The sequence below is a fragment of the Falco rusticolus genome, chromosome 7, assembly GCF_015220075.1.
Source record: "Falco rusticolus isolate bFalRus1 chromosome 7, bFalRus1.pri, whole genome shotgun sequence".
Taxonomy (NCBI): Eukaryota; Metazoa; Chordata; class Aves; order Falconiformes; family Falconidae; genus Falco; species Falco rusticolus.
In genome coordinates this window covers 49,375,721-49,402,254 of record NC_051193.1, presented here as the reverse complement: position 1 = coordinate 49,402,254, position 26,534 = coordinate 49,375,721, and the positions used below count along the sequence as shown (strand labels likewise).

General features: G+C 39.9%; 1 protein-coding gene across 6 annotated transcripts; it reads left to right on the top strand.

Moving 5' to 3' along the window:
* The first annotated feature begins 516 nt into the window (after nucleotides 1–516).
* Nucleotides 517–26,534, top strand: VPS39 (VPS39 subunit of HOPS complex). 6 transcript variants are annotated; one of them, XM_037393727.1, is made up of 26 exons: nucleotides 519–736; nucleotides 2,351–2,416; nucleotides 3,267–3,293; nucleotides 3,745–3,809; nucleotides 4,597–4,639; nucleotides 5,641–5,735; nucleotides 6,865–6,960; nucleotides 7,632–7,724; nucleotides 9,277–9,460; nucleotides 9,974–10,094; nucleotides 10,450–10,570; nucleotides 11,363–11,492; nucleotides 12,651–12,793; nucleotides 13,627–13,770; nucleotides 14,334–14,475; nucleotides 14,765–14,851; nucleotides 18,116–18,189; nucleotides 18,816–18,914; nucleotides 19,169–19,286; nucleotides 19,761–19,889; nucleotides 20,377–20,479; nucleotides 21,437–21,482; nucleotides 22,053–22,202; nucleotides 22,372–22,506; nucleotides 23,100–23,191; nucleotides 24,361–26,534. In XM_037393727.1, the coding sequence occupies exons 1-26, from the start codon at nucleotides 664–666 to the stop codon at nucleotides 24,434–24,436; spliced, it is 2,652 nt and encodes an 883-aa protein (XP_037249624.1). In that variant the 5' UTR covers nucleotides 519–663; the 3' UTR covers nucleotides 24,437–26,534. The 6 variants fall into 6 exon arrangements, 5 of the variants coding, with proteins under 5 accessions (XP_037249624.1, XP_037249623.1, XP_037249625.1 ...); XM_037393726.1 differs by having other exon boundaries at nucleotides 6,862–6,960; XM_037393731.1 differs by lacking the exon at nucleotides 519–736 and adding an exon at nucleotides 980–2,247 and having other exon boundaries at nucleotides 6,862–6,960.

Here is a 26,534-nt window from a genome sequence, read left to right as displayed (position 1 = left end):
AGGCCCTCCAAACCCAGGTATTTACTTGCAAGAGATGTTTTGCTGTTCTCATCTGGTTTCCTCAGGTTACTCAGGTCAGTTTTTCTCTTGATATACGCGGTGACTGTCCTGCCTGCTGTGGTTTGTGTTAGCGAGTGGCACCCTGACACTCCCGATAGCCAGACGAGGCTCCGGCTGTCTCGCCCCCTGTGGGGCTGCACGAAGGCGCAGCGGGGCTGTGGCCGGGCGAGGCCAGGCCCCTCCGGGCCGGGGAGCGCGCCCCCCGCCGGCGCTGCCCGTGCCCCCCCGCGGTTCCCGTTGGTGCCCCAGCCGCCAGGCAGGCGCTGCGGGAGAGCGCTTGCTGTGCGGGCTGCCTGCGCGGCTGCCCCGTGCCCGCCGGGCCCTCACGGGGGCCGCAGCTGCCGCGGCACCGCCCGCCCCCGGGGCGGCGAAGGGACGCGGCGAGGGCGGGCACAGCGCGCGGGGCGGTGCCTCGGCGTGGAAGCGGCGGCGTGCGGGCGCGCGCGGCGGCTGCCGGGAAGGGCGGGGCGCTGCGGGCCTCGGCGGCGCTTCCGTCGGGGCCCTTCCCCCGCCCGCCGGTGCCGCCGCTACGCTGCGCAGGGGGAGCCCCCCGCGGCGCTGCCTCTGCCCGGGTGGCGCGTCGCGCCCCGAGAAGCCGCCGCCATGCACGACGCCTTCGAGCATGTGCCGATCCTGGAGAAGCTGCCGCTGCAGATCGACTGCCTGGCGGCCTGGGGTGAGCCGGGGGCCCGCGCCGCAGCCCCAGCCGCCCCTCTCCTGTCCCGGCCGGCCGGGGCGCCCCATCAGCCGCTCTCGGGGCCGGCCGCGGCCTGCCCTGCGGGCCGGGGTCGGTGCGGCGCTCGGGCCCGGCCGGCTGCGCGCCGGGGGCGCCCAGCCGCCTGACAGGCCTGGCCGTGCGGGCAGCGCAGGAGCGGTCCCCGCCGTTTGCCCGGGGCGCTGGCGCCGGGGGCCGCTCGGGGCGGGGGCGGCGGCCCGGCTGCGAAGGCTGCCGTGATTCCCGGTGCGGTAACCGTGGCCCGGCTAGTGTCCTGCCAAGAAGCTTTCCTTATGTTTTGACTAAAAGTTTTTTTGGAAACCCTGTGTGGTATGTTCCAGTCCCAGGGTTAGGGTCTGTTTGCATGTGTTAGCGGCGCACAAACACAGGGTTATATTTTTGGGCACACTCGACGGTCAGCATTTTGGTCAGGTGATTGCACCAGCTGTGGTGTTGAGAGGGCTTGGTAAGGCTTTTTGGGCTGCTTGAGTGCTTTCCATCAGGTATGCTACCATAACACAAAACTGGTATTTACAGTAACTCAGGCACTGTGGGGCTGTGACCCCTTTAATCTGTCTGGGGAACAAAACCTGAGCAGCAGTGCCATGTTTAAACATGGCTTGTTTATGCTAGAGTTATGTAGTCGAGAAGGTGTGAAGATGCTTTATCCCTGCATTTAGGCTTTCACCTCTTTCAGAGTGTTTACTGAAGTAGAAAAAAAGCCCTAAACCCATAGGCCTATGGCAGTATAGTTGTGTAAAAAGAGGTGTAACTCTGTCTCTACAACTCTTTTATTAAATAGTGGAAGAACGGTCTTGCAGGAAACAAGGTTTTGTTGGAGTACCGTTATCTTTGGCAATGAAGGAGTACTGGATGTAGAAAGGAGTATTTGTGTATGCTTCTTTCCTGTATGATCTTCAGCAAAAAGGAAGGATGTCAGTTGTATTTTATGACCCAATGAAGGCGTTGTGCCTTTCGTATGCTATAAATAGGAAGAGTCTCAAACTCCACAGATTTTGTACATAAAAAGGTTGTCTTTTATAAATCTTGAAGGACTGGTGATTGTTCAGGCAATTCAAATGCTACTTACGCAAAGCTGCCACTGTCCTTCCAGGCATAGCTGACTATTTGAGAGGGTTCTTATAAAAACTTGGACTAGTTAAAAAAACCAAACTCGCTTATACAGAACTCATTTTTCTTCCTGACAGTTCTTCCCGTTCTGTAGCAGTGTTCCTCTCTGGGAGATAGCAATGTCTGAAGAGTAGTTTCTTGCCTCTTTGGATTGCACAAAAAATGGAATGGTTTTCTGCTTTACTTTTGTGTAAACAAGTGGGATGTCATGTTTAGGCTGTACTTTCTGCTTTACTGCTTGATCTTGGGCTGTCCTCTCCTGAGAATGAGAGCTACTTCTGAGCACTTCCAGCAGAGATGATGGGAGACAAGTGTTTAGTCACCACAGAAAGTCTTCTTTGGTGTGTGGAACAACTTTCCAAGTGTTCTGATAAACGTAACTTAGCAGGGAAGGGCAGTCTTGGCTGAAACTAATTAGACTCTTTTTCTCCCCCATCTTTGTAGAGGAGTGGCTCCTTGTTGGTACCAAACAAGGGCATCTCCTGCTTTACAGGATCAAGAAGGACATAGGTAAGTTGACTTCAAGAAAGTCGCAAAAAGTTGATGATGTTATTTTTATTTCCCTGCACTTTAAGAGGCTGTAGTAATGTTAACACAAATGTGTTTAATTGCTGATTTTGTCCTACATAGAGTTTAATGAATATTTGTGGTATCTTTGGTGAAAGTGTACTTACCATTTATCAGATGTGCAAGAAGGACAGCAAGTAGTGTCAGCCTTCTTTTCTGTTTTAAAGTGTGTTTTATATCAGGTATCTATATGTTTGAATTTATAGTAAGTTAGTATATTTTTTGTGAATACAGTGCACAAACATATGCAGAACCAGTGCAGTTTGCTTGTTGCTAGAGGTTTGGTATTTGTTAGTGAAGGACTAGATTAGTGGAAGAGCAGCTTTATTCAATAGGTCCATGACCATCAAGGGGTGGGGCAGCGAGATCCCTCCTAACTGGTTCTGTCATGTATTTACTCTTCTCCCTGCCTCTTTGAAAGTCATAAGTGTTCATAGTCTATTCTACAGATGCCACAAATAGAGCTGTTCTATTTTTGGTTTAGTTAAAATTGATTTTTCACTGAACAGATTTCTATTTTGCAGTGTCTGGTATTATGTAGAAACTGATGTTATTGAACACAGTAAAGTTGTGTAGTGTGGGACAGGAAAGAAAGAAAGCAGACATCTTTTTCCAAGTTCATTGGCTCTTGGAAAGGTGTTCATTTGTAGCTACTTGGATTCTAGAGACTAAATTCAGCGTGCTTTTTCTGAAACTTGTAGGCCATATGTTCCAATCAAAGCATGCTAGTCTTGAGTTGCTAGTGTCTTGTCTCATGTGGTAAATTTCTCCCCCTTTTTTGCATCAATGCCAGGAGAGGTTATGTCATCAGAAAGTGTCTGTAAGTCTTTATCCCTAAAACTCCTTTTAAACCCTTGTGGTGTAGTGTTTATTTCTTGTCTTTCTTTGCAGTGATATGCTCCCTAGCAATTTAAATTGCTGGTAATTTGGTGTGGATAAATTCTTTATGGGTATCTATGTATCTCTGGATTTCAGAATACCTAAATATAATTCCTGTAACCTAAAATTCCAGAAAGGCAAAAATGTAACTTTGTGAGTCTTTCAGATGGGTACAAGAACTGTAATTTACATTTTCACCTGACTGTGTAGAAGACCTTCTGATGCATTTAGCTATTAAATAAAAGATAGCCCGCATATGTCAGACGATTCTTTTAGTTTTAAGTGGCCAAGTTTGCTTTCATAATTCTTTGTAGTCTATTTAGTATAAGGTATATTAGTCATAAATTTAAGGGCAACTTCAGTTTACATGCTATCTCAAATCTCTCTGGTAGGTTGCAATAGGTTTGAAGTGACGCTAGAGAAATCCAACAAGAACTTCTCAAAAAAGATTCAGCAGGTAGGAAATACCATCTTCTTGAAGTGGGGAAAATTTTATAGTGATTTCAGCCAAGAAATGAAATACCAAACTTGTTTCTGGAAACTGTAAAGCTTAAGAAAAAAAATACCCCGAACTATAAATTCTTCTAGAGGTGGCACAGCCTGTTTTTTTTTTTTTGCACACTCTTCCCATAACAGGGATAAGTTTGGTTTGGTTGCTAAAGCAGAAAGCAAAGAATTGGAACTTACAGGTTTATTTTTGGCTTTTATGGAAATGCTGTTTGCAGTGAATCTTCAGCTGCTTTGAGAATATTTGTTAAAATGATGGTAATACACCAGCAGACTGTTTGATTCTTGGATAAAATGCTATAGGAATGTGAATGTAATTCTTCTTATTTGGAATTTACAACTAAAATAACAGATTATCTATTGCCAGTCTTAATTATTTTTTTTTGAGAACTTTTGTTCATTTGTTACATTGATGCTCAGGAAAGTAGTTGGCTCAAAGATTATGCAGCCTCTTTCAGTAACGCTCTCCATTTCCTTTAGAAGTACTTTTGTACTAGTAACATACCACTTACAGCAATTTTTACTAGCTTGGGTTGCAAGCTCTGTGTGCTAGCTTGTAAAAACTGTGTAAATGAAAGATGTTGCAATAGCTGGAGGAAGGTTGTGCCTACATAGCTGCCTTGTCTTTTTGTCATTTGCAGAGTATCTAAAATGCGTTTTCGTAGACTTTCTATAATCAAGCCTTATTCAGAGGTTTAGTTTATGAATGGAGTCACTGATAGCATTCTTTCTTTCAGATTCATGTTGTTTCTCAGTTTAAAATTCTGGTCAGTCTATTAGGTAAGTGAAGAAAATATTTTAATATTTAAGGAGGTCTTCTTGATGCAGTAACTTGGCTAAACGTGGCACCCTTTCTACATACCTGCATAGTAGTCTAGTTGTTGAAAAGTCATTGTGTAGGATTTAAGCGTTTTCACTTTGCAGAGGAAGCACTGCAGCATAGATTGAGAAGCAGCTTTGCTTGTCGTAAGCCAGCTTGGAGAACAAAGTATTAACATGAAGTTTTGTGATTAAAAATCAAAAAAATACGTATGTGCACTGAAGTGTGTGTATATACAGTTTGTCTGTATTGGCATGTGTATATACATACATGCGTGCATATGTGTGTGCACCATGTGATAGGGGCTAAAACTTCCATCCAGACTTGTTTGATGTATGAAACTCACATTGATGTGTTACACCAAATTTATGCAGATGGCGATCTTTTACCATCTTGTGGAAGATCTAAGTTTGCTTGTCTCTGGCTATATTTGTTTAACCTTATGATCTTCCTATGTCTTTTTTTTTGCTTATGATGCTACTCCCTTCTTTATGATCTCCAAGTCCCAGCTCTTCCAACTCCAGCATGTGTAGATTTCTGCTGCCTGCGTCCTCGTGCGTACAAAAACTTGACCACAGTACCCTCCATTTGCAGCCATTCACTTTCCACTAATTTCAGGAGCCAGTTCAAAATGGTCTTTGTTCATACAATCTTCCATCATGAACTTGGTCTCTGGCCTGCTTGCTGTTTCTTTTGTTCCCACTTTCACTTGGTTAGCACCTGTTCTCAATTTCTTCGTGTAATTTTGCCAGTGCTGGTGTTGGTTGTCTTTTCTGCATTTATTGTATGTGCCTTAGCACTTTTCAGCTTTTGGGAAAACACTCATTTTCCTTTCTTGCAGCTCTTAGTTTTACAAGTTCTTCTTTTTATGTAAACGTGAAATGCGATAAAATACTTGAATTAGCAATGAGCTCTACATGTATTAAATATTGAATCATAATTGGAATTTTGTTTTAAACAGAAAACAACATTTATGTGCATGACCTGTTGACATTTCAACAAATCACCACGGTTTCCAAGGCAAAAGGTGCATCTCTCTTTACTTGTGATCTTCAGGTAAGAGAGAGAACACAATGACACGATGTTGAAGCTTTGCTTAAGTGAACAGTTTTTAATGTAGTCACCTTGATTTTCTTCCTGTGCTTCCTAAGATATCTTCCTGTGCCTGTTGTGACTGTAGGCTTTGACCTCCTGATACAAAACCTCAAGGGATTTTTATCTTGTAGTAACTCTGTGTCTCTTCTTTTTTGAAAGATCCTCTTCAATATAAAAGCCATTTCCTTCCCTTAAATTGCTAGTGTACTAGCTTATAGTGAGTCCTTCTGCCAAGCATCTTCATCACTGTTTTTGTTACATATTTGTTTCTTCTAAACTGTATTGGCCCAAGGAGCACCAGGGGAAGTTATGGTAGGTTCAGGCTGTAAAATGGTTCCATAAGGTTTAGTAATTCTCTGTTCATATACTGTGGTTTAAGTGACTCATTTCTATCCAAGTGAGTTTCTCAGCCTACCCATGCCATTCAGAAACCTTATTCATAACCAGAAGGGATGGCTTAGTGTTCTTCAGCACTTTTTATCTCTCTGCCCGGTGGGAACTTAAGTGTTAAGTATTTTCTAATAAATACTTAGGGTTTTCTAGTTGTTAAAACTAGTGATGTATTTCAGAGCACCTTTAAATATGGTCATTCCAAAGTGCCTTGTTGTTTTGTGTGTACAGGCATTTAGGTTTGCTGGGATCTCTTGTCAGGAAACTTTTCTGATAGGCTAGAATATTAAATGGCTATTCATGTTATTATCTGTCAGTATAACATGTTCTTTACATTATTCCATTTTCTCCCCTCTCCTATACTGCAGAGAGTTCAAGCTACTTATCCTAGTCTTCAGGGCTGGGGTGATAACTCTCTACTTATATTCTGTTTGTGCATGTGTATGACTTCGGTACTCTTTAATTTTTTTGTTTTTATTTCGTTGGTGTCACAATCCTTGCCAAAGTTAATTTTTAAGAATCCTGCCCCACTTCTCTCTGTGCTTCCTTGTTTAGGGAATGCCCTTGTGGCATGGATGAGCAAAGCTGCTCTTCAGCTGGCAGCTTTGCTTCAGGCTGAGGATTTTTTGGCCTTGTATTGTCTTACTTGGTGGTTAGTTTATGAGTGCCTATGAGTTAGGCCTGTCTGTTTTCACAGCAGTCAGATACAGGGGAAGAGGTGCTCAGAATGTGTGTGGCAGTGCGGAAGAAGCTACAACTGTATTTTTGGAAGGACAGAGAGTTCCACGAGCTACAGGTGAGTTGTGCGCCTCAACACAGGGACTGTAGTTGTTCTTTACTGCTTGTTACGCAGTCCCTGTAACTCAGAGACACAGAGACTTTCAGAGCATTAACTCCAGTTGGTTCTGCAGTGACTTAACAAAGAAGCAGCAAATAAAAGTGAAAATACTGGTTGAAATCACAATTAATGGCATTAATGCAGTTTTATCAATTAAATCGAAGGCTGTGTTCTCTATTTTAATGTTCTAGTTGTAGCATACTTGTGAAATGTATTAACCTGCAGCCTCTATAAATGTAGAGCTAACAGTAACACTGTGAAAGTGGGTCACTTCTATTCAAAGGTTTCCAGGTATGTCATTAAGTCAGAAGGTAGTTACTGATGACAGGCATAGAGAACTGCACTTGTAAATACCAGATACTGGTATGATAAAAATAACCAATGGAAATGAATAGATGATTTTTCAGCTACGCTGCTCTTCTAGGAAGTTACCGGCTAACTTGAGAGCCCACCTCTTTATTGTGCAGAAATATAGCCTTTTTAGGTGAATACTGCCAGCAGACCAGCAGAAGTCAGATGTGTGGTGGTGGGGAATACAGTGTCAACAACAGTGCTGCCTGTTACAATCAGTGTTGCCAGATCTGACCTGCCTTTCTCTTGTAACAGCCATTTTAACCTGTTTTCCTCAGGGGGACTTCAGTGTACCTGATGTACCCAAGTCTATGGCCTGGTGTGAAAACTCCATCTGTGTAGGCTTCAAGAGGGACTATTACCTGATACGGGTAAGGCTGGCATTTGGAATACAGTGTTTCAGATGATTTGGAAAGCAGTAGACACTATGGAGGCTGCTCCTGTGCTCAGGGATTTGGCTAACAGACATTTATCAAAAACGACATCTGGTACTCTTGCTGTATGTAGTTTTGGAAAGGGCGGTCTAAGTATGTTCTTTTGAACTGCTGTTTTGTCAGGAAGTGATCTTCTCTTTGTTGCTGTTGAAACCAATGTTGGAAGCTCTTGCAGAGAAAAGCCATTGGAAAAGATTTGTTTTGGTTTGACATCAGTCTCTGTAAGCTCAGTTTGCATTTTATTTAATGTATTAAGAAAGGATATAGTTATAAAAGGGAGAAAAAGACTACGATATCTTCTTATCTGGCGGATGGTGGAGCTTCATTTTTTCTTTTTTTGATTTTTTTCTTTTGCTGAACCGTAGTTGTTTCAGTTAGAATGCCTCTAAACTTAGTGTTGTTAATTTAGTATTAGAGTTTCCACTTACGCTTTGTGTGACAACTATATTTGATTCTCTTCTCTGCCTTTACAATTGGCTTCTGCTGATACTATAGGAAAATGAGATGAAGATGAGGTAAACCACACATACGTATGTGTATGTACATGGGTGGCAACACTGCTCTGTAGTTGACAGGAAAATTGCGCAGTAATTTTTACAGTCCCTTCAAACTGACACTGCTCACAAAAGATGCCTTTCTGCATCCCTGTCCTAGATGTTGATTCCTGCCATTCTAGTGATAGGAGCAGCTGTGCAGCTGCTCAGGCAACCAGAGTGGAGACTTGCCATCCAGGCATCTACTTTGGGTTGGCTCTGGTACTTGACTGACCTGTTACTGAATAGCTTTATTTCACTAAATAGGCAGAAAAAAATACACATATTTTTATGGTATTGTTTTCTGCTGGCTAAGTCTTGATTTATAAAAGTGCTTGAGCTGTAATGCAAAGGAAGCAGCAGGAACATGTAGCTGGAGCTGAAGGAGGAAGGATTCTCTTTTTTGGTGGCAGTAAGTTGTTAGATCAGCCCACAAAACAGCTCTTCGGATTAGTGTTTTTTTTCTTTTTTGGAAGGTGGGTTCAGTTCCCTGGACAGCATGTGGCCACAAGAATGAGTGGCTAGGGCTGCTGGAAAAAGGCTAGGTAGGTTGCTAGGCCTTTAGTTTGTTTTTTATGTGGCAACATTTACTCATGCCAGAATAGAACCAGGTTAAAGTTTTGGCCTAAATTAAATCCTCTGGTTACACCAAGATGTGTTTCAACACTTCAACTGGTTTTGCTACTATGCCATGAATTTTGTAAACCTGTATGAATTATTTGCTCAGCTGCTGTTAGGGTAACAGGAATACATCATCTCAGACACAAAAGTATTAACCCTTTATTTGCAAATGATGTATAAGCAAGATAAATGATGATATGCAGAAAAATTTATTGCTGCTCTTTAAAATCAGACTTGTACTGTTAGTGATTAGTCTGGGTTGTAAATCCCTCTAGGTACTTTCAACTGAAACCCCCCTGAATAACAGTTGGTTTTCATTTTCTTTATTATCCTAGGTGGATGGAAAAGGATCCATCAAAGAACTGTTTCCCACAGGAAAGCAACTGGAACCATTGGTAGCTCCTGTAGCAGATGGAAAAGTTGCAGTTGGCCAAGATGATTTAACAGTTGTGCTCAATGAAGAAGGGATCTGTACTCAGAAGTGTGCCTTGAATTGGACAGATATTCCTATAGCCATGGGTGATTAATTTTTTTAAAAATTGTTTCTTTGCTTCTCTGTATATGACAAAATTCATGTGTTCCTGGTATTTAGAAACTAGCTGAATTTGGAGTGTGGCAGTCACTGAAGTATTTCAAGTCATGCTCTGTGGAAGGTTTCACATTGTTTATTTTTGTTTCTTCCTCTTTTTTGCTTGTAGTCTGTATGCCCGTCTCAGAAAACCGGCATGTTGCCTATCTTTTATAAAGGGACAAGATTTTAAATGGAACGTAGTATGTTAAAACATTGTAGTTCCTGGGCATCTGAGTGCCACAGAAATTCCTCCTGTTGAAAGATGAACAAAAAACCTGGTAGTGGTCTGTTAGCAAATTGCTGTCAGTGTTGGGCATTGAGTTTTGTTTTTAATAAGCAAAAAAAGGGACATATTTCAAGCAGGGGTGGGGATTGAAGAGAAGCCTTACTTTTAAGTCATGACTTGTTCTCAAGTATTGCTTGAAACAATCAACTTATTTTTTCATTTGTTTCACTAATAGAACACCAGCCTCCCTACATCATAGCTGTTCTGCCAAGGTACGTGGAGATCCGCACTTTTGAACCCCGGCTGCTGGTACAAAGTATTGAGCTGCAAAGACCACGCTTCATCACCTCTGGAGGGTATTGAGCATAAACGATAATTTTTGTCAGGCTGTCTGGGTGTATGGTAGCACTCTGAAAAACTGGGAGAGGAATAGCTTCTCAGCTTAAGTAGTAGCATTGAATCAGTCTGGTTTTTATGAACAGATGGGTGGAGGTTATACTTTGAGGAGTAAATGACAGAGTTGAGTGTCTTTTTGGTATTTATCATCACTGGAGATACAGTCTTCTCCCTTCTGCTTTGCAGTATTGCTCAAAGTGCCCTTGTATCTGATTGATCCATGTGTGTATTAACCAGGAATGTTTTTTTCAGATAGGGTATTGCTTCTTTCTCAGGGCTGGAACTTAGTAACTGACCCTTTTGTCTTGTTTACAGCACAAATATTATATATGTGGCAAGTAATCACTTTGTCTGGCGGCTGATTCCGGTATCGATAGCTACACAGATCCAGCAGCTCCTGCAGGACAAGCAGTTTGAGTTGGCTTTGCAGTTGGCGGTAAGTACTCACAAACCTTCGGGTTTGCAGTGGATGCACTTGTGCAGGAGGATATAAAAGGGTGTTTTCCTTCTGCTTGACTGTAGCTAGTCCAGAGAGTTTAACCTCCCTGCTGTCCACATTGCACAAACTGGTAAACTCTAGCCTTTTTTGACTTTTTAGGTTTGTGCTGCCATTTTTCCCTGTGGATCTATTGTGGTTTAGATTGAGATACCATCTCGTATTTGGAAGATTATCTCTTAGCTGCTTAATTGGTTGCCTTCTTTTCAACTTCAAAGTCAGCTGGACTTCAGAGTCTTCAGACTGCTAGTAAACAGTTTTGCTTGGAGTTGTGTGGTTTTTGTTTTTTTTTAATAGCCCTCCATATTACTTCTGAAACATCATAATTTCTTAGAGATGCTGAAGCAGTACATTTAGTTATATTGCTCCTAGGATTTAGGTTTTAGGATTTTCTGGTTTCAGGACACTTCCCTGGAACTACTTTAAAATGAATTAATTACATTTTGTGTTACTAACTTGAAAAAATATTTTGAAAAGGCAAATGAATGAAGAGATGCTTGCTGTGATAGAGTGAGTATATACATAACCAGAGCTAGCTTTCAAACCTTTCAGGTTCTGAGTGACACAATAAGTGTAGCATCTGAGAACCACCTTCAGAGGTGTTCACTTTGGAAGGTTATCTTTCTTCTTACTCTCTCCAAAGGGTAATAGTCCTATTACTTCTGTAGAGTGTTTCTTTTTTATTTACAAGGCCCAGGGGTTTTTAATGTTCATTTATTTGTATGTGTGTAGGAAATGAAAGATGATTCAGATAGCGAGAAGCGACAACAAATTCACCACATAAAGAACCTCTTTGCCTTCAACCTCTTCTGCCAGAAGCGCTTTGATGAATCCATGCAAGTTTTTGCCAAGCTTGGTACAGGTGAATTCTTGGGTTGACATTGAGATACCTAGGTTAGGAGGAATGAAATGAAGCTCACAGACTGTTCTGTGGGTTTTCTTGTTTTCTGTTTTGTTTTTGTTTTAAAACAGTGTTGTCTTGTGCAGACCAGTCCCCTGTGAATGGCAAATAGTGTACTCATTTATTTAGCTTTTTTTTTGTCAAACTGGTTACAGTACTTTAACTTCAGTCAGAGAGTTAAATCATGAATTCGTCCGTTGTGCAGAATATATTGGTATTGTAGACTATTTTACAGCATGCATAGCATGTACATAGACCTTGGAAGTTGAGGGTTTCAGCAGCTGCCAAAAGCCGGCTTTTAGTTTGGAATGAAAGATAAGGATCATCTGTAGACTTGCTAAATCCTTGGATTTGAACCAAACTGAGGATCCTTAACCCTGTTTCCTCAAGCTGTTGAAGCCAGGAAACTTTTAAGTGGTTTTGGAAGTCAGAGTAGCCTCTGGTGCTGTTCCTCTGGTTTGTACTGGGATTATTGGAAGAACACCTGAAGACTGGACTGTACCATAAAATAGCGCTTAAGACTGAGATTCTGTGGTGACAGCATATCCCTTGTGCATTGAAACAGAACTTTTACTTGTTTTGATGACACAACTTCATATTTACTTTGGAAAACTACAGTGAAAGAAAAGGACTGATAACTCAGAATACTTTGAAGTTAAATCAGAGGGCAGTAGTTCTGAATTTTCCTAAATTTCATGAAAATGGGTGCTCGTTAGTTACAAATGGCACTAAATCAGTTCTTGTTTCAAAAGCCCATAAATTGTCTCTTAAAACATTGCTTGTTCCTAGAAATCCTGTCCTTCTGTCAGAGTTGTTAATGCTGGGATTCTGGAAGAAGAGCAGGAAGAGGATTATAATAGTGGCTTGTCCTGCAGGTGTGCCAAGCGCACAGGTTGGAACTTGTTGTGCTTGGACTTTGAAACAGCCTTTTTCTTGCTGCTTTTGCCTTGTTTTAGCTTCTTGTCTGTAACAAGCAAGTTTTGCTATCTTGAACTTTGTGTACATACAAGTTGACTACAAACACCGATGTTGGAAAGCTCAGGTTACTCAATGGTTACATATGTTTAAGAGTTTGCAGAAATAATGAATGGTTACTAATACTACTTATTTTTTGCTTAGATCCTACTCATGTGATGGGTCTGTATCCTGACCTCCTGCCCACAGATTACAGGAAGCAGCTACAATATCCCAATCCCCTGCCAGGGCTGTCTGGGGCAGAGCTGGAGAAGGCACATTTAGCTCTGATAGACTACCTAACTCAAGTGAGTGCTCCTGTATCAGTTTTCAGAGCAGGTTTATTCAGTTTTAGCATACTTGGTGGTTAACTTTGTACAGGAAGCAGTATACTGGTTCCAGCTCTGTCATGCTAGCCATAATGGGCTGTCTTCATGGTTGGAAACTATGGCAGTAACTCCTGAGAAAGCAGGCGAACTGGAAGACATGAGGTACCCCACAGATAATGTGGGAGGCATCATACTTATGCACCAGGTCTGAATATGAGTCCAGTATTTTATTTCTAGAAGCCTTCTGAAGAGGACTTCAGCTCTTGATCTTTTGGTTTTGTTTGGTGGCTGTTGTGGAGGTCACACTATCCAAGAGACAGGTCAAAAGCATGCAATAAAAGGTGGAACAGGAGGTAGTGGGTACTGTAACTTCCTGTCCTCTCTATTTTGTTGTAACTGGAATCTGAATTGTTCTGTTGCTGTTCTTACTACACTAAAAGGAAGCTTGTGTCTGAAGGAAGATAGTTTTTGTGCCTAGTAGTTCAAAACCTAAATTGTTTTCCAAAATGTTCTAAATGTCTCCTGAGTTCTCTAAAATGTCTCTGTTTAGGTGAACAGAACTTCCTTCTGACTATTTTTGCAAGATTCTGGACATCTTGCAAAACTATAAATTCGCAGAACAAATATATATACATGAATGTGGTTGGAAAGGTGACGTGTTGAATAGGTAGTAACAATAGAAATTCAATTGGTTAAAAGAAGTTATTAATTTAGTTTAATTTAGTCTTTTTACTTGGTGGCTTGTATTTACTGAGGTGGGATGGAGAAATCCATAGCCTCTTCCTGATAAAATTTCCTTTGATGTCCTGCAGAAAAGAAGTCAGCTGGTGAAGAAGCTAAATGATTCTGACCATCAGTCCAGTACCTCACCCCTCATGGAAGGAACACCCACAATCAAATCCAGAAAGAAGCTGCTACAAATCATTGATACCACCCTGTTAAAGTGTTACCTCCACGTGAGTTTCTGCCTGACCTAGAGACCTTTCCATTATCATGCAAGCTCTATTGGAATTTCAGGCTGAAATGTTTGAGGAGCATAAGGAGCTACTTCAGAAATTCTCACACAATCGTCTGTCTTTGGTCTAAAAACAATCTGTGAAACTTTGGCGTTAGCTAGTTTGCTCACTGGTCAGGAAGTAGTTTCATGGAATAAAGCAGATGTATCTGTTTCTGGTTGCTGCCTCTGTCAAAGGAATGTGGCCATGCCTGTGTATTTTGAGGTTCTAATGAATGCTTCTCATCTTGCTTTGTACTGTTGAATGCAGGCGAGTATTATCTTTGCTGTCAACAGTGTTTTTCAAAGCTGACCACTATTCTTGAAAAGGAATAGCTCTCATATATTGTTTCCTTTCTGTCCCAACAAATTATGGAAATGAAGATGGACCTTGCTCTAAAATTTTGAACTGTCATTTCTTATGCTATCAGACTGTTCTTTTTATTTCTCTTCCAGCTCATGTTTTGTACCATAAGCTTAGGAGGTGCACATTACAAGTATTAAGTACTCCCTTTTTGCTTGCAGACAAACGTAGCCCTGGTGGCACCATTGCTACGTCTGGAGAACAATCACTGCCATATTGAGGAGAGTGAGCATGTACTAAAGAAGGCACACAAATATAGTGAGCTGATAATACTGTATGAGAAGAAAGGTCTGCATGAGAAAGGTAGGTGTGAGGTTGGGGTGGAGAGAGAAGAGAAGAGATAGTAGCATGTATTCCTAATAGTGAGTTTTAACTTACCTTCAGTGAGCAGGCAATATTCTGAAGAGACTTTGTTTCTGGGTCTATCTTGTGATTGAATAGCCTTTGTTCTTGTTACCGGTTTGGTCTGTGTGTTTAAAACAAACCCTTGTATTGTGTTTGGTAGCAGAAAAGGAAAAGTGCACTTTTTTGTGGGTCAAGTTGGGATGATACTTTGTTTACAAAGGAATGAACCTTTTTGTTGTTCTGAAAGCATTACAGGTACTGGTGGATCAGTCAAAGAAAGCAAACTCACCATTGAAGGGTCATGAGAGGACAGTGCAATATCTGCAGCATTTGGGTGAGTATGAAGGAGAGCATTTGCTGGCTTAGCAGTTACTGTACTGTTCATCAACTTTATAGAGACGACTAAGCTAAAGCATGTCCTTGTCATCTTGTCTGGTTTCTTGCATAAGGGAAACTTCAAGGATTAGTTTCTGAGTGTCTTGTTGAAACTTGAGTATCTTACTGGAAAACACTCCTTATTTACAATAAAAACTTCCATTGGTAGAAAATGTGCCATAGTAGTATTTTGAATTTTCTTCCAGTGATGATTTACCATCACTGACAAAAGGAAAGTCTAACTTCTGGCTTAGGCTTTCCCGCTGAAAGTCAGACTTCTAGTTGCTGGGGCTCCTATCTTTCCTGAGATGAGTCCTATAAGAAGGTTTTTTTCTGTGTTTAGGTAGATACAGATAATGACCTAACAGTTGTAGTTGCTGGTCACAGCATCACGGTAGCAACTTGCATGGCTGACTACTAATTGTGAACTCCCAAGTCCTTTTTTGTTTTTGCAACTTTTGAGAATAGTCCTCCCATCAAATAATATTATTTATTTCTAAATGCACAGCTTTTAAAAAGTATTGCACTATTAGTTTGAAAGCAAGTCGTTTATGAGGGAAATAACTTTGTTCATCTCATAGTCTTATACTGTTGGCAAAGTTTGATATTTTTTCTATAATAACTACTACAGAACTACTGGCTTCTGTTGGCAGTTTGTTTATTCATTGATAATGTTATTTAAAATGACATGAGACCTTTCCTATTTGTATCACATCTCTCATGTTTCTTGTGCATTGGTGTAATTTGGTAACATCACTCAGAGAAGTATAGGTATGTTATATGCAGCATACAGCTTTACAAAACAAACCTTTAATCTAACTTAAAAAAGAATTCTGTTATCTTGATAAATGCATCTTGATTGACCTGTGTCAGCTGTTCATTTGTTTTTTTCATTGGTGAGATTGGTGATGTTTAAGACTTAGAATTATCCGAGGTGTCTGGAATACTTCTCTAAAATCTTGGCAGCTTGATAAATTTCTTTAAGACTTCTGGAGCTTCTCTGTTTCAGGACCTCCTGAAAATCAGTTTTCCTGTATGCTTCTTGCTCAGCTCTTTAAAACTGATAAAGGACATTTGAGTCTGTTCACTTCAGAGTGGTGAAATATGGTGGAAACAGCCTAGAAAGATAACTATTGGTAATAAATGGAATGTTTCACACTAGTGTTGCTTGCAGATTTGCAGATGGGTAAATAGCAGAAATGTAATACTGTGCATGTGTGTGTTTTTTTAAATTGTGCTGTCCATTCTGCCTTGATTGGTAAGTTTCATTTCTGGGAGTCCCTTAAATAAGGTGATAAAAGCATTTCAGACTGAGGTTTCTCCAGATTTATCCCTCTGACAGCCCCATCCCCTTTTGGTGTGAGGCTTCTGTAGTTATGAATTTCTAATCTAAGTAATATTTGATTTTTAAAAAAATAATACATTTTCAATTTTATTTATGCAGGATGGATTTTTAGTTGCTTTCACTTCACATTGAGTGAAGTAGAAACTCTTCTTTATTTATCTCTTATCTGTTTTTTGGGGCATTTAATGAAATAGTCTTTAATAGTTCTCAGGTAATTAGGGAAAATTTCCTTCAGGCTTGTAGCTGTGGTCTTCTAAGTCATCAAGTACGTATTACTGACTTGGATTTGATACTTGCCATGTGTCAGCAGAGTAAGCACTTATTGTTCATTGCATTAAAGCAAATATTAATTGTTAATTCCGTGATTGGCCATGTCCATCAAAAATATATTTAGTCTGTGCAGGGGTAGGCACAGGAGAACTAATGTATTCAATTGCGTGGTAGATAGCTTTCTGTATTACACCATTCTTTATCTGTTAAAATAGTGTTATGCAGAACTTCTTCCTATTATAGCTCATATTTAGAGTAGGGATTTGTTGCTGAGAAAGTTTAGAAATTCAGTGTTGGCTTTAATTCTAGGAGCAGAAAATATCCTTGCCTGTGACCTTCAGTATAAATCGCCATTTAGCTGAATATTGTGTGCTGAGGGAGCCAGTGTTCTGTGGTGTGATGTTGGCCTTTCAGTATTGTGATCTATAAGCTTGATGAGTTCCTTTTCTCCTGCCATCTTGAGCATTTTGAGTAGGTTGTAACTTCATGTTTGATTTGGTTGCCATTTCAGCAGAGGCAACTTGATTCAGTGCTTTGGAAAGGAGCTATTCTTATTAAACTCACACTTGATTAAGGAGTTAACTTCCTCTTCTCTGTCTCTTGTTCTACATAAGAACTTACTCCCATGACTTGTCCTGCCCTTTATTTAAATTTTTTCAGTGAGGCTAGCAAATCCATTACCATACAATGCCCTGTTAATTCAGAAAGCTAATCAAAGTTCAGCAAGATTCAGACCCATGACCTTAGTGCCACTTGCCAAGTTACTGTTTTGTTCCTGAAACTTTGAAATTGACTCTTCTGGGCACTATACTTTGTTTTACTTCATAGCACCCATCTTCTGTTTTTCAAAATACTGCTACTATGAAGATGCTGCTTTGTTTAAGTAGTAACTTCTTTATGGTATTGTGGGATGAAAAAAAGAGCAATGACTGCCTTTCTGTAGGGTTGGTGTAGGGTTCTGTTTCTTGTATAGCTTGTATAGTTGTGTTGCTCCATTGTTTGGGCAGTGAATGCCTCAGTGGTTCTCATCAGGAGGGTGAGAGGAAAGGCTTGTTTTCCTAACATGTTTTATAAACCAAATTGTCTAAATGAAAGTGTTTTTTTAAAGAGACAGGTCCTGAATTTTCTTAAAAGTTGAAAAGTTATTACCTGTCATGTAGTTTCTGTGCCCGTTACTTCAGTACTATGATGTTTTACTACTATTTGACCATTTGCTGTAGAAGTTAGTAGACTCGCAGGCTGAAAATGGACTGAAGCAAATTACACAAGTGTAAAGTACAGTGCTTTTTCTACCGTAATAAAAACAAATTGTAAGGGAAGGCCTTTGGAATGTGGTTAAGATGACTGAGCTTGGTTGTGGTCTGAATTATTTATGTTTTGTGGCATTTAGTATTTGAGTTCTTATTTCTGTTTAAAATCATGTTTGTAGAGCAGTGAAGTTGTGGCTTTAATCTGGAATGTGTAATTTACTTGACTGGAGCAGGGAAAAACCAAATGAAGTTCTTCCTGTAAATTAAGCTTTGCTGGCTCTGAAAGCATTTGCTTGTGTTGGGAGTAGATAGATATTAAGGATTTTAACATTGAGCACTGTTGCCTTTTGTATTCCAGGCACAGAGAACTTGCACTTGGTGTTTTCCTACTCTGTCTGGGTGCTAAGAGATTTTCCTGAAGATGGACTGAAGGTAAGTGCGGTTGAAACAGACACCTTGCCATTGAGATTCTTAGTGCAGTGTATGGAAGTGGGAGAGCTCAATGTAAGAAGTGATGTATTAATGGTAAATCCAATTAAACATATACTTTATATTTTCTATGTTCAGTACTACGGTAAGATTAGCAGTAGATACAACAGGACAGCCTTTCAGTTTTCCTTATGCTTTTTCATTCTTGGAGTTACCTTATCTTGCAACAAGTAGGTAGAAACCTTTGATATAACATTTATTGTTGTTGATGTCACAGTTTTTGTACAAGAGCCTGAGTATTTGAATGTGAAATGTTAATTTGCCTTTCTTATTTTTCCTTTCCTCATTGATATATAATTTACTCCCTGTATTTGGGAGGTGTTGGGCACTGTAAAAGAGTGTTAACTAAGGCAGAAGTGGGAATGTTTATTAATCCTTTCAGATGCGAGAGAGCTTCTCAGAACCTAAATAAGCTGTTCAGATATTTTTTTTATACTTCCTGTACTTTGTGGACATATGTGATGATATGCTGGGTATTGGTGTCTCGGGGAAAGTACACTGTGGTGCTTAATTTTTTTTATTTTTTTTTTTTTAAATCACCATTCTGTGGATAAACTTTTGTTTAACAGATATTTACAGAAGACCTCCCTGAAGTAGAAGCTTTGCCTCGAGACAAAGTGCTCAGCTTCTTGATAGAAAATTTTAAAAGCTTGACTATTCCTTATCTGGTAAGAACTCAGTCTCTACTAGTGCATTACATTTGGTACAACATGTTACATGTAGGGTTTTAGTTCTCCAAGCGTTTGAGCTTGATGCTATCTCACAGCATGCTAGCTTTGCCATAAATTGTGCAAAGAAAAAATAATTAAAATATATGAAATCCTGAAGTCAAGGTTGGTAAAGGCAGGCATGGGACTGTGGCTTATAACAAATGACTTTCCAGAGGAAGTGTCTGTAACTGAACCTGACTATGTATTTACAGGAACACATCATTCATGTCTGGGAAGAAATTGGTGCAGAGTTTCACAACTGTCTGATCCAGCTGTACTGTGAGAAGGTGCAAGGCTTAATGAAAGAATATCTCAGTTCTTTCCCTGCAGGTATGTTTAGCCTTTTCTGGTGGGAAGACCAGGGGCATGGGACTGTACAGGGGAGCCTTCACAGTGTATTGCTTTAAGTCTTCCCTGTTCACATCCAGAAGATGTCCCAAGTGATGAAGGAACTAGAACAACAGAAGTTGTGGGTTTGTAGGGAAGTCTGCCTCCCTAGAGATCTTAAAGGACCAAGCGACACTTTATTCATGATTAAGTGGAATGGCAGCTACTGCTTCCTGAATTCTGCATGTTGAGGGTGGAGAAGGGTCTTGAATAGCTGAGTCTATTGTTTAACCACCCACTTAATGCGTTTTAAGGAGCTGATGTAATTTGGCAGGTGCATCAGAGTCAGAGTCCCAGTCCCACCTGTAACAGTTTCATCAGCACTTGGCTCTTCCTCATAATTATTTATTTTTTTCTGTGTACTAGTGTGGTGAAATAGTTGTAATACCATGGCCTGTGTCATTTTCTTCCACATAGATAAAACTCCAGTGCCTGCTGGAGAGGAAGGAGGAGAATTGGGGGATTACCGGAAAAAGCTTCTGCTTTTTCTGGAGAAGTCTAGCTGGTATGAACCCAGTCGACTAATTAGTGACTTCCCCTTTGATGGTGAGTTCAGTTTTCCTAGGTTATTTAAACCCTAGCTTATTGCATTGCACAGCAAAACCTCCTCACTTATTGTAGAGTCGTGGTAACTAGCAACAGAAGATGGTTATATCTGTAGTTGTAGACCACTGGTGTATATACTGGTGTATACTGACTGTTTTTGCTGGCGTAGTTAAGTTTACCAATCCCTGCAGGATTCCTGTAACTGTGGGCCCAAGACATTGTGACATCTCCCATCACTTAAATATTTAGCCTAACTTTTTGATGAGCCTGAAATGGTCTACAGATCTGAAGTTTGTTGTTTCTTAAGTTGCTTAAGAATTCATAAAATGTTACTGAGACCAGTGTGAAGTAGGCTTACAGTCTCAGTGTAACTTTAACCTGTGCTTAGACTTTGGTTTATAGTTCCTTCTGTTAGTCTGGTCACTAATGAGCTTATGTTGTCACTTCTCTGTGTAGCTATTGGCTAATCCTTCATTGCTGTCACTAGGTCTCCTAGAAGAACGTGCTCTGCTCTTGGGTCGTATGGGGAAGCATGAGCAAGCTCTGTTTATTTATGTTCATATTTTGAAGGACACCAACATGGCTGAAAAGTAAGGGCTTTTTTGTTTGTTTGGTTTTTTGCAAGACTTGGTTTGCTCCCTGCCCTGTGGATAGGATATGTAATGAAATGTTGCTTTATGTGGAGCATAAATGCTGTAAGCCTTCAGGATCTTCTGGGTTTCCATGCTTTCTTGACTTTTAGGCTCTTCCAGGTATCTGTTCATTACAGATGATTATGCTGTCCCCTTGAGGTTTACCTTCTCATGCTCTTCTGTAATTGCACTTCAGAGCAATATGACAGTCATCAGTGAGTTCCTTGTTTCCACCTGTCCTTTGCTTGTGAACTTCTGTACGTTGTTTTGCTTCCTTTCTCTTTGGAGAGATGTTCATTAGCCCACATGCAAAGTTAAGCTCCTTCAGTTAGCAGAATCCTCTCTAGTAAAGGTACAGCGTTTTGCTGGATGTATCTTGTCAGGGAACCTTCTGAATGAATCTGAAGTACTTAAGTGAAAATGGAATTAACTGATAATAGCAGATATATCTGAACATTGGGGCCTGTTCAACATAGCTTCTTTTGAAGCTAATTTCAGCAAATGCCTGTCGGAGAACATTCAACCCTGGTATGCAGTGTACACTAATGAACACCTTCTCTTCATGATTCAGGTACAGTAATTGGATACATCTACACGTATTTTTATACTATGATGTGCTGACTGGAGAAATCTCCCCCCCTTTTTTTTTTTACACAGCTGAATTGAGTTAAGTTTCTGCATTAAAGCTTTTTAAGTTGATTGGAAGTGGGGGACTTGCATGAAATCTCCCTTTTCTCAGCATTGTTATGCAAAGTAAATGATGTAATTTTGTTGTGCAAACTTGATTAATTGATCAAAATCAGATGTGCGGTCACCTAATTCAGTATTTAAAGCGTTTAAATGTTAATTTCTGTGGACTGATTCTCTGGGTTCTGAAACTGTCCCTGCATTTCACTTGATTCTTTTCTGTTCCAGCTACTGCCATAAACATTATGACAGAAACAAAGATGGGAACAAAGATGTAAGTAGCTTCATCTTTGCAGCCTTCCTTTTCATTAAGGATGTATTAGATTATTCATACCATGTCAGGGACTTTAAAGTTTTTCCTCAATGTAGACTTCACGGTTTCTGTAGGTGGATGGGAACCTATGTATAAGCTCTTGGAATTTTGGAATTACTAGATGATTGGGGGTTTGAAATTGGAGTTGAGTGCATATTCTGTAGCTAAAGTTCTGACAGAATTCAGAAGACAGAATATGTACATGTGTATTCCACATCTACAGAAAAGTTAACGTTAAAAAACAATGAAGTGTTGGCTTCTAAAGGCTATGAGTTATGTGAGTTAAATGAAGGAAGCATGATTAAAACTGCTTTTATCGAAAAACCTTAGTGTAGAATGCATGCCTTAAAAGGCCTTGAACATCACTGGTACTTTTAAGTTTCTGTTTTAAGAATAGAGCTGTTTAAATGGACACTTCAGAATTTTTGAATGGCATGGGTACGATGTTCTAGTACCATCGCTGTGTTCTACCAGCTCTGTCAATTCTGGATGCATGTAATGGGTTCAGAACTTTCCTTTTGTGCGCCACAGGTCTATCTGTCACTGCTCCGGATGTATCTCTCCCCACCTAGTGTTCATTGCCTGGGACCAATTAAGATGGAAGTACTGGAGCCTCAAGCCAATCTGCAGGCTGCTCTGCAGGTTTTGGAACTACATCACAGCAAACTGGATACTACCAAGGTAAGAAAGACCTGCAAGTACTCTGTACTGTTGACAGAAGGTGATAGAAGGCACTGGAGTAGGCAAGTGAACAGATTGTAACTGTTGTCAAGCTAAATGTGCTGATTTCTATTCTGTTTTGCTCTCTGTTCCTTCTTAAGTTTTGCTAAGTAAGTGTATTTTGCTCTAGGCAATAAACCTGCTCCCAGCAAATACACAGATTAGTGAGATTCGAATCTTCTTAGAGAAAGTCCTTGAAGAAAATGCTCAGAAGAAAAGATCTAATCAAGTACTCAAGAATCTTCTCCATGCAGAGTTTCTGAGGGTAAGTACCCACCACCTGTCATTTATTGGAATGGTGGTGTAAAACAGATGTTCAATATTTAAATTAACTGTTCCTTAGGCGGAATGTGTGTCATCTAGGTGACACTCTAGTGCGCTTGAAATTAGTAGATGGGCATCAAGTAGATTGAATGTCCCTTTTTCTGGAGATGGCGAGTACGTTCATTTTAGTTTGGATGAGGTGTGTGTCTTTGCTGTGAGTCTCTGGACTCACTGTGCTCTGGTGTGCGTTGCAGGATGATTTCAGAGAGCATGGACTGGGTTTCTTTCAAATAAGCTAAACCAGATGGTGCAGTTCAGTAGTTCACCTGCACATCCCTCGGTGGTTAAAATGATTTATCTGTGGACCAGACTAGTTGAAAATAACATCCTGCAATTCATATAGCGTGGTTGTTGGGTATTCAGTGTACCTGCTCTGCTCTACAGACCTGCTGCTTCTGTGCTGTACAACTTGCTATACAGTGGATATAGCCACTGAAAACTAAACACTGTGACAGTTTTCAGTTTCACCGGACTAGAAAGGAGCTGTGGTGTGGCGTTACCTGTTCAAAAAGTTCTTTCTTTCTTCTTCTTTAGGTCCAGGAGGAGCGAATCTTGCATCAGCAAGTGAAGTGCGTTATTACAGAGGAGAAAGTGTGCACTGTATGTAAAAAGAAGATAGGTAACAGGTGAGCGACCATGTATCTTAAAACTTGTGCAATTACATCAAATATGAATCCGGTACACTTAAACTAAGAATATTGCAAAACTAGGAATCTTTATGTACACAGAATAGCAGTATGAGGGAGACATTTGAAGGGTGTTTCAGTTTACAAATTACATCACTCAACTGGGTGGCTGAGAAAACATCAAAGCTTTAGTTAGGGAAGTTTACTGCAAGCGTTTAATCCTGCTTTCAACAAAGGAGAATAAAATCTATTCAGAAAATCTTAAGGCTTCTTATTTCACAACTCTAGAAGGCAGAAAATCGCTTCTCATACTGAATTTGGAAAAAATTTTAAGGTCACTGCCTAATACCCACTTAACTAGAATTAAGAAGGATGATATAAAGAATGTCAAACTAAGGTACATGTGTAATACTTTTCTGTATCTGATGGCTTTGTGGTTCACTGGCTTATTTACATTTTGTAGCCTAATTATCTTGGGACTTGTAAAAGTCAAATTAATTCACTTGATAACCAGATGCCAATAACTTTCCTTCTACCATTCCTAGTAGTTAATTATCATAGAATATAAATTTTATCTGCTTTTTTTCCCCTCTGAACTCCAGTGAAGTGCCATGTGACTAGCTTATTCACTGTTTCTTTTGTTGATGTGAACCCTTCTGAGGTATCAATAGCATTCACAATGATAGGGGAAAGTTTTTTTCCAAAGCATTTTAATGAACATAAGTCTAAATATACTTATTGCTATGCATATATGATTTTTTGTGGTTAGTGTGTGGCATGTAGCATCAGATTTTAAATTTGCATATGCAGTATTGGTTTAGGTGTTTAGGATTTTTCTAATGCTGTGAAGTTCAACAAGATTTTAAAGGGCCAAGCATGTCAGCATGTCACCCAGTCTTTTTTGTTAGCAGTGACTTCAAAGTAAAGTGTATTTATAGAAACAAAAACATAGATTTTTTTTTCTTTTTTTTAAATGAAGCTTACAAAATCCATAGAATTCTTTTGTCTGTCTTTTTTTTTTTTTTTTTTTGAGAATAAATCAGGCTGTAATTTACACAGTGTCACTTTCCTGTAAGCATGGTTCTGCACAACTTGGATGTTTTTGTTTGAATTGGGGAAAACTGTTTGTAACTACTGACAGTTGGGTTTTGTGTTCTGTCTCTTCACAGTGCATTTGCTCGATACCCTAATGCAATCGTTGTGCATTATTTCTGCTCCAAAGAAGTCAACACATTGGACACCTGACCTTGTCATGGTCAATAATCCCAACATTCATATGAAATGCAGAACTGACGACTTAAGAAGTTGATGCCTCTGAGATTTTTGAGGCTTGTTGTTAGGTTCTCTTACACTGGGTAGAAGTCATTTGTATCTTTGGACTGACTGTACCTACCTGGTAATATTGATTTATTAGAAAATGACTTTAACCATGTTGTTACAGTGTGGGCAACTACACTGAACTTCTCAGTACTCATGTGAAGAATAGAAACTGATTTTTGTACTGAGTTTTGTATTACACTCCAGCCTTGCGAATGAATTGTTAGACAACTGTTGGGTGTTCACAAGTCAAGTTTTACTATAAAACTTACTTCCCTAGGATGACAATATTGTGATTTGGCCTTGTATGTAAATAGTTCTTAAAAAAAAAAAAAGAAAATTATTTTAAAATCTTTGCAGCTGTATCAGTATTGCATGAAGATCACCAGGGGTTTGGCATGGAGAAGGCTTCTGTGCCTATTTCTAGACCTAGAAAATATAACTTTACTTTCATCTCAGTAACGGGAATGTTTTAAGTGCTGGCAAAAGGAATCTTTTTATTGGTACTCAGTGTTATCACCTGACCTTCTGATTAGGAGACAGTCAGACAAACAGTAGTAAGGATTTTTTTTTTTACTTTAGTTCAAGAGCTGTAAATTGAATCAACTTGTATGTTTGCACTGAATATGTTCACTCTTAGCATGAGTGGAAGCTCAGAGACTGTTCTAAGAAGTTCACATCTGCACTTATAGCAAAAAGCAAAGAACACTTTGAGAAGCAAGTTCTGAAGGGAGTGAGCTATAGTTATTGCTTGAGCTTCTAGACTACACTTGAGATTTGTGTATGTAAGTTCTTTGGTCTCTAGTTCACTTTCCAGCATTGAAGTAAAATCCAGACTATTTCAACATCTCCATTTTAAATCCTGTAGAACTGCGTTCTGCTCAGGCTAGTATTGTTCTGAAGTTACTGTTGGGCTGGAAATCTTAACTACAAGAACTAGATTGTACCGTACTCCTTGTAGGCTGTAATATTTTTGTCTAACTTATTTTTCCACAAACTTTTAATCTATAGTAGATTGGTATGAGGGCTATTAAAATGTTTGATTGGTGCAGAAAGAGTCTGTGCAGTGGTAATGAAAAGGCAGCAGTAGCAAATAAACCAGTAGAGTGGCTATTTGACTCCCAGCATCCTGGTCTAGCAATCCTTATAAATACGTAATTATTAAATAGTACAGAGCATGGCATGTAACTATGAGGTATCACCTCTTAACAGACATGTAGATGAATAAAGCTTGTCTGCCTAAGATGTAATTGGATCTCAGTTAACATTGTAGGTTTACTTAAGCCATTGTTACGTGTTTTTTAGGAACAGATCTGCTGCAGGCTGACGAGTCCTAATTCACTTTCATTTGCCAGTGTTAATAATTTTGCTTTAGCCTTATTTTTTCTGTTTCCGCATGTGTTTGTATTTATTGTTCATATGCCATGCATTTTTGTGGATCTCTTGGTCCGGTGTTTTGCTACTTCTGTACTTGGATGTCTTGGGCAGTATTGCTGCTGATGTCTTTCTGCAGAGGCTGGGTAGGGGGAGTCTGTGGTGTTAATGTTTTTAATCTTGTATTTCTTCTTTTTGAAGAAGAGAGCCTGAAAATACTTATATTGCATTTGCACATTCTGTATAGATCTTTATATACTAGTTCGGGTACAGAGGGAGGATGGTTTGGGAGAGTTGTGTTTACAGGTCACTGAGAATGAAGAAGGGTATTTAAAAAGTCCCTGTATTCTTTGTATACAGATATAACAATATTGCTCTGATTTTTTCATATCTTATGTTTAGTACTGTTAGTCTGATTTTTATTCACCTTCATTATCTGTTGCCAGGAGAGCTTTATTCACATGAGGATCTTCATTGTGCTCTTACTATGGTTAAGGTTGTGCCTCTCTTCACCTCCACTGCATACCTTTTACAGAGGTGTAGTTTGTGCTGTATCTTTTTTTTGTTGGTTCTTATAATGTGGTTTGGGTTTACTAGCCATACAGCAGGTTTATCTAAAGCAATAGATTGTAATAAATATTGTGAACCAGTG

What these genes read in the sequence shown, in the direction of transcription:
- VPS39 (XM_037393726.1), top strand. Translation starts at nt 664, where the DNA reads ATGCACGACGCCTTCGAGCATGTGCCGATCCTGGAGAAGCTGCCGCTG. An exon ending in CGACTGCCTGGCGGCCTGGG is followed by an intron (nt 737 to 2,350) that starts GTGAGCCGGGGG and finishes CCATCTTTGTAG; the next exon opens with AGGAGTGGCTCCTTGTTGGT. An exon ending in TTTTGCCAAGCTTGGTACAG is followed by an intron (nt 11,493 to 12,650) that starts GTGAATTCTTGG and finishes TTTTTTGCTTAG; the next exon opens with ATCCTACTCATGTGATGGGT.